Below are 7,418 nucleotides of genomic sequence, written 5' to 3' on the forward strand. Positions count from 1 at the left end.
TATATATATTTTATTTTTTTACCAAAAACATCCAGAAACGCATCAAAAACGCGGCACAACCCACTGCACTGCGTGTGCAGAAACTCATGCAGATCTGCTCTGCATTTGGTGTGAACAAGGCCTTAGAGGTGAGCCTATTAGCACTCCTCTCCACCTTTTGCAAAGTCTTTTCCCTTGCACTGAAATCAATAAAAATCAAGGCTGCCCGGTACTTTAAGAAAATCAATTAACCAAATGAAAAGCTTCCACTGAGCGTGTAGATAATACCTGCTATTTCTGGATTTGGTGAACTCACTGCCCTACTGGTGCTTGGCAATTGGCCCATTGCTGTCACATGCGGAAGAAATACTCGGCCCTGTGTATGCTCCAACTAAAGTGACTCACGGCTTATATAGGGTTTTCTTTCCTTGGGAGGGAAGGTCAGTGTTTGCAGTGGGGGAGAAGACATTCAAGCAAATCCGTTGCTTTGCCTTGCATGGGTGAAAAACAGGTTTTGTTTTGAGTGAATTTGACCACGTACATAAATTTGGGCTTTGTTCTCTATATGCCAGAATTGATATTTAGTCCTAGCTCAGCACTAGGTCCCTACTTTATTAATATGGCAGTAGAGGTCTTGTTATGCTGCAGCCATGGCCAAGCCATGGCTTCTCATTGGATAAAGGTAAAACGTTCTGCTGCTGGCTACTGTAGACAATAGGAGGGCCCTAAAGTAGTCCGCCTGTCTATGTGTAGAAAACAAGGGTGGGACAAGATTTTGGTTGGCAAAAAGGGTCAGGAGCCAGTGAAGGTCAGGACTATTGGTGAACATTTTTGTAATGCTTCCAACCACCACCAAAATAAATATGGACCCCCTTTGGGTATGTATAGGCAGAGAAGACAAACGGGTAAATTTCGTTAAGGATGCTCTACTTAAAACTAATGAGGGTACAAAGGCTATCAAGGAAAAGAAATTGACTCATTCACTGTTACATGTTCTTAGTTAACACAGCAGTGAATGGCCAATGCACTAAGCAGTTGTATGACCCATGAGAACATTTGTTTCCCATGTAAAAATGTCCTCAGGAGAGGAAGCAGCCACAGCCATGGCTATCATGCAGGAAGATAAACCTTGCGAATCATCATGGGTTGTGCTGTATTCCTTCCATAATCCTCTGTGTAGAGGCCTCTGGTTCTGTGGCAGTGAAGGCCACCTCATTCAGATTTCCTCCCTTGACACAAGCACCCATTGCATGTCGACAACCTATGACCCTTTTGGGCATGGTGGATTATCGAAGTATCAGAAGCCAGAGGCAGATTATTGTAAATGACATGACTGGAATATAACTTTTCTTTGTGGTTCCACAGGTCAGGACAGCTCTGGCTCGAGGAGACATTATGTCAGCAGAAATTGCCTCACGTGAAGCTCGGAATTTCTCCTTCATTAGCCTGGCTATTGGGATCGCTGCCATGGTCTTGTGCACCATCCTCACAGTGGTTATTATCATCGCGGCTCAGCACCATGAAAATGATTGGGGTAACTGATTTATCCTTATGGCACCTGCGGGGCAACTGAAGGACAGCCCAGTCCACCAGGACTTCTATGTGCCCTCGACACTTTCTAAACTCTACTCTCTTCAGTTCTGATTTGGACTCATTTTTAAATCTCTTATGTTTTCAATGTCTTCCTTTCTATTTTTGTTCAGTTCTTCCTTTGCCCCCTTCCATATTGCTCTCTTCTTTCACCATAATTCTTCATCGTCTCATTGATTTACTCTCTTCGCTTTTCTAGTTTGGATACCTCTTCTTTGTTGGCCATCTTGTCTTTTCATACCAGCTCTTCTCTTTAGCTTTTTCCCATCCACCACAGTGCTCTTTATCTCCCGTCCTTTTCCCCGTCCACTCCGTCCCCCAATCCCCTCTCCCTTGTTCTAAGTAATACAGGTGCCATCTTGGGTGTTATGGGGTAAAATAGGGGTAAAATAGGAGTTTCATGGGATATTTTTCAGCTACGAGTTAAGGGTGTGGAATACCGTTCAGCTGAGAAATAAAGGAAAGGAGATAGCCAAATCTTTGCTGTGACATTTCAAGTGTCACAAAATAAAAGGGAAAATAGGTGGACTATGAGACTTGTAGCCCATCGGTGAGGCAAATTGGAAGCCAGGAAAACTTAAGACGTGAGTGGAGTGTGTGGAGAAGAGTTATAGAGTGAATGGAAAGGAGGTGACGGGCTCTTAGACAGCAAGGCAGAAACGAACAGAGAGGGGCATATTCTGCAAACCACAATAAAGAAAAATGGAGGTGTTCCTACTGCAACCAGTCACATTATAATGGTTATAGAACTAAAGCTCGAATTTGATTGGTTGTTATGTTCATCTTCCTTTTCTTCTATTGCTTGAGCTTTATATATCGTATCAAACTCAGTGGCTTTTTATTCATCAAGCTGCAATAGCATATAGCGCACCTAAAAGGGCACAAAAGACATGCAAAAGTGACCTCTCAACCAGTGTCATCCTATGTCATCTTTCTCAAGCCCCAAACTCTTGTATGAGAATACTTTTTAGGGAACGTTAAGTAAAACAGGATTGCATTTTGTTTCTTGCAAATATGCAGTTTCCCCCTTACTTTTTTTTCTCCCTGTGCTGTCCACAGCCTTTAGGCTTCTTGTATGAACTTCCTGTGGTTATGTGCATGCTACAGCAGCAGCTCAACCTCACAGTTTTAGGGCCGGTGCAGACCTGGGCGATCCGGGACCGATTCGTGCACAGTTGCACACAGCGATTGCAGCACGGCCCCATTGATTTCAATGGGGTTACAGCCGCGTGGCAATCGCAGAAAAAGGGTACGTGTACCTTTTTTTGCAACTTACGATAGCGGCTGTTTTAGCCGCAATCGTGTTCGGTTGCATGGGCGGAATCGTTGCGGGAAAAACCTGGTGCAACTGGCATGCCATTAAAAAGTAATGGCACCACCAGTGCGATCGTCAAAGGTGGGCGACTCCATGATCGCACGGCAATCCGCGCTGTATCGTGCACGGTTGCCGTGCGGTCAGGGATCGTCCAGGTGTGAACCTGGCCTCACAGCACAATGTGCCGGCAAGGCTGCTTGTATTACAACTCAGGAGGCCTCCGAAAAGCATGATAATGCAAGGATTTCACTTTTGACATTATTATTATTATACAGGATTTATATAGCGCCAAGGAAGACATTACAATCACAATACAATTCAAGACATGATGGTAAGAAGGGCCCTGCCCGTGAGGGCTTACAATCTAAAAGATTACAATATTGTGTGCAACAACAAATTTGGTTTAAGTGTTTTAGTTCAAGTGCTATTTTACAGTCCTTTCAGTGATCCTGTCATTAGAAAAAGCAGGCAAAACGGCAAAAGAAATGACTGGACACCTTTCCTGCTGGTCGGTTTGAGTGAAATCCTCTGCTGAAGTTTGCTGGGAAACCAGCACTTCCAGGAGCACTTCCAGGAGCATCAATCTTCTTGGTCTCCAAGACACAGGGCACAGTGGTAGTGTTCTAGTGGCATGGGCAGCGGGAAAGGGAAGTACTCAGTCTCTTGATATTATATCTGTTTTGGATTTTTTACTATTTAAATGACAAGGTCACTTTAAGCAGTAATGCAGCTAGATGAATTAAGGCCCGTGTCTGCTAAATAAAGACACAAAGCGTTTGGTGACCCCAGCAATAGAAGGTGACCATCAAATGTTGATGGGCACCTGTCCTGAAAGGGGTAGCCATTTTGTTGGCTGGCTGGCTAGCTCCAGTATTTCCAAACGTATAGCAGTTCAATAAAACACCAGCTCTAGATAGGAGCAACAAGTCCTCTTAACGCTGAAGTTTATATGCTTAGCCTTGACAATGTGACATACTCCCAGTCTGGACAAAAGCCTCAAAATAAAAAAGGAGTTAGTGCATTGTGCTGCATTATTTTGTTGGATGGGAGTGATCTTACTTTCTAGTAAGATTTGATTTTGGATCGGTTTGCCTTCCATTTGGTTTTCTTTCCTCCTGCACATAACACTAACCTTTCTGTAGAATAAACTGCGGCTCATGCAATCAGGATAAAGAGGGTTGTATTTTTATATGCTAGATAATTTAAGGAACGTTGGTTTATTCGGGAAGGACATGTGTGCAAAGTTCAGGAGCAGCCAAATATCTCCTTTTGTGAAGCTGGCCAGCTTGGCATCTCTTCTGTGCATGGCGAGTGATGCCATGTTGTACAGTGGGCAGGCAGATGGGATCTAGAAACTGGAAAAAAAAATTATTTGCACTCAGCTGCAAACTTTTAATTTCTTGCGGCTAAATGTGATCATTAAGAAGCAGACTACGCATGTTATGGTTTGATTCCCAGGCTCAGTCCCTAAAAATTGTAGCCATTCACTCTTCAAGTAATTGAAATTAAGCGATTGTGTGTGACCAATTGCGTCAAAAAAAGTTTGACGTTCTGTTGGAGTCAGTGATTACGTCACAGATACCTTAATCCTTCCCCTCCTTACCCAATAGCAGCTCCATTTGTGTTTCATAATCCTAAAAGGAGAGGCAGCCAAGACTGGTATTTAGCTCTTTATAGGTTCCAACAGTTGAATCAGTCAACTCTTTCAGGGAGTCTGTTGGTTAGATGGTGGCAGTGGTGGTTCCCAGATCTTCACTTACAGTAGCCATGTCAATGGGGCCTGTTGGAAGTTTCAGTACGATAGTTGGTGGAAAATGCATCAGGATGATCTAGACTTTGGGGCAAAGACATTTTACCACTCCTGGAGGAGTATCTAAAAAGTCAATGAGTGATTCAACTCACCAGCATCTATCTACAACTGATATATCAGTTATGGGCAGAGTTGGCATGTGAAGAGGACCTCAGCTTTCAGTCAAAAAGTAGAAAACCTGTTTACATGCCCCATCATCCGGTTGGCTTATAAACCCTGGCTACCACTGCTATAGGCTCCGTGAAGCCTGGCCACACAAAGCATCAATGTCTTTCTAGGCTGGAAATATCTTTCTAGGCTGCATGGAGCCAATGGCAGTGGTAAATATTGACTTATCGGTCTACTTTTTACCTAAGACCGGAAACAAAGCATTGCTAGCTGATGTAATAACACCATTGGGTTCTTATAAGGTTCAACAGGATCAGAAATGGGTTCTATAGATCTACAAATCCTGCAAGCACTGACAACAAGGAGAGAGCAGTACACACTGGGACTTGCTGTTTCAACTGAAATAGCAGGTCCCAGTTGACCTTAGAATATCAGGCCTACTTAAACATGTCTGAAGGAAGCACGTGTATCCATAGCAACTGAATTCACCCTTTTGTCCTCCATCATTGCACTAGAATCATGAAAGCCAAAGTCTGATTGGGCACTATGATCAACAGCAGTTGTTCTCGTTTCAGACGGTTACAGTCCTGTAGCTTGGTCTCATTTAAAATGATCTCTCATAAACTACCCAGTTGGGACACATTGCTGACACTATAATAAATTGGTTCTTCTGCTAACCCTAATGTGGAGATATTTTTGGAATGTTTCCGTCAGCGCTTGATACATTTAGGTCAGACATGATGTGGGGGATGGTGAGGGCTCACGAGAAACAGACAGAAGGAATTACAGCAAATTAACACCCATATTATCCTGTGATTACCTATATGGAACCAAGTGCCAGATGGGTAGAAAATAGGATGAGTGCTGGACTGATATATGACAACTAAGAAAGAGGTAGGGCTATTGGCATTGCCAGTGGAGACCAGTAAGAGTAGGGTTGGATTTACACCTTTCTGTGTGCCATTTCATACGTTACCAAATAGCAGGTGTTTTCATGTGCTGCCATTGTCATCAAAAGGACCTATAACAGGGGTAGGCAACCTTGGCACTCCAGCTGTGGGGAAAATAAAAATCCCATGGTGCTTCTGCCTATGAGAATCATTTCTGTGGCTGTCAGAGCCTTGCAATGTTTCATGAGACTTGTAGTTTCACCATAGCTGGAGTGTCGAGGTTGCCTATCCCTGCCCTATAACATGTGTTTATGTAACAAAAAAATCAACGACCATCAACGCATCATACCAATATGAACTATCGCCATGTAAAACAATTCCTAACCTGTTTACCTGTATTGATGTATTAAATGCAATGTAGATAGACACTTAAAGGTCTACTTCACTCAAACCTGATCTTGCAGCTTAGTGTAGTACCAATTCAAATTGCATGCTGATATGCTTGGGTTGACCCAGTGGATGCTCCATTATACAGAATAAATAAATGGGGAATTTAGCTGTGAGATTGTGACCCCTTCCCTCTGGCCTTGAGTGATGGGATGGAGGTAAAAAAAAATACTGCAGGGTGGGCTCACCAATGAACCTGGTGGATGATTTCATTCTAGAGTCCTAGAATCATAATAGCTAATATAGGTAGAGCTGGCCTTTAAAGTGTATCTCCAACCAAAACCTTTGGTTACTCCCCACTATGGCCCTGTTGGGAACATTTCCCCCATCTTCCTTTCCTGATGACAACATGTCAACAGAATAACCCTAACTTTCTGAGATGAGAAAAAAGGTCATTTAATACTTTCAGTGAGCACCACAGGGGTTCAGTACAGTGGCTTGGTGGTTTGCACTTATGCCTTGCAGCATTGGTTATAGGTTCAAATGGGCATCTTCTAACACTCCAAAGGCATGCAGGTAGGTAACCCTGCTGGTGGTTGACCCTAGTATGTCTGGCAGGCGCTGGTGGTTGACCCTAGTATGTGTGGCAGCTGCTGGTGGTTGACCCTAGTATGTGTGGCAGGTGCTGGTGGTTGACCCTAGTATGTGCGGCAGGGGCTGGTGGTTGACCCTAGTATGTGCGGCAGGGGCTGGTGGTTGACCCTAGTATGTGCGGCAGGGGCTGGTGGTTGACCCTAGTATGTGCGGCAGGGGCTGGTGGTTGACCCTAGTATGTGCGGCAGGGGCTGGTGGTTGACCCTAGTATGTGCGGCAGGGGCTGGTGGTTGACCCTAGTATGTGCGGCAGGGGCTGGTGGTTGACCCTAGTATGTGCGGCAGGGGCTGGTGGTTGACCCTAGTATGTGCGGCAGGGGCTGGTGGTTGACCCTAGTATGTGCGGCAGGGGCTGGTGGTTGACCCTAGTATGTGCGGCAGGGGCTGGTGGTTGACCCTAGTATGTGCGGCAGGGGCTGGTGGTTGACCCTAGTATGTGCGGCAGGGGCTGGTGGTTGACCCTAGTATGTGCGGCAGGGGCTGGTGGTTGACCCTAGTATGTGCGGCAGGGGCTGGTGGTTGACCCTAGTATGTGCGGCAGGGGCTGGTGGTTGACCCTAGTATGTGCGGCAGGGGCTGGTGGTTGACCCTAGTATGTGCGGCAGGGGCTGGTGGTTGACCCTAGTATGTGCGGCAGGGGCTGGTGGTTGACCCTAGTATGTGCGGCAGGGGCTGGTGGTTGACCC

General features: G+C 45.2%; 1 protein-coding gene across 1 annotated transcript in view; it reads left to right on the forward strand.

Annotated features, from left to right (window-relative positions):
* PRRT1 (proline rich transmembrane protein 1) overlaps window positions 1–2,321 on the forward strand; it is a 20,333-nt gene extending 18,012 nt beyond the window's left edge. Inside the window, exon 4 of the mRNA XM_018555829.1 lies at window positions 1,345–2,321. Coding sequence (XP_018411331.1) covers window positions 1,345–1,521 — 177 coding nt within the window. The 3' untranslated portion in view covers window positions 1,522–2,321. The remainder of the gene's footprint in view (window positions 1–1,344) is intronic.
* Window positions 2,322–7,418: the final 5,097 nt, after the last annotated feature.

The sequence above is a fragment of the Nanorana parkeri genome, unplaced genomic scaffold (assembly GCF_000935625.1).
Source record: "Nanorana parkeri isolate BGI_ZX_2015 unplaced genomic scaffold, ASM93562v1 scaffold215, whole genome shotgun sequence".
Lineage (NCBI taxonomy): Eukaryota > Metazoa > Chordata > Amphibia > Anura > Dicroglossidae > Nanorana > Nanorana parkeri.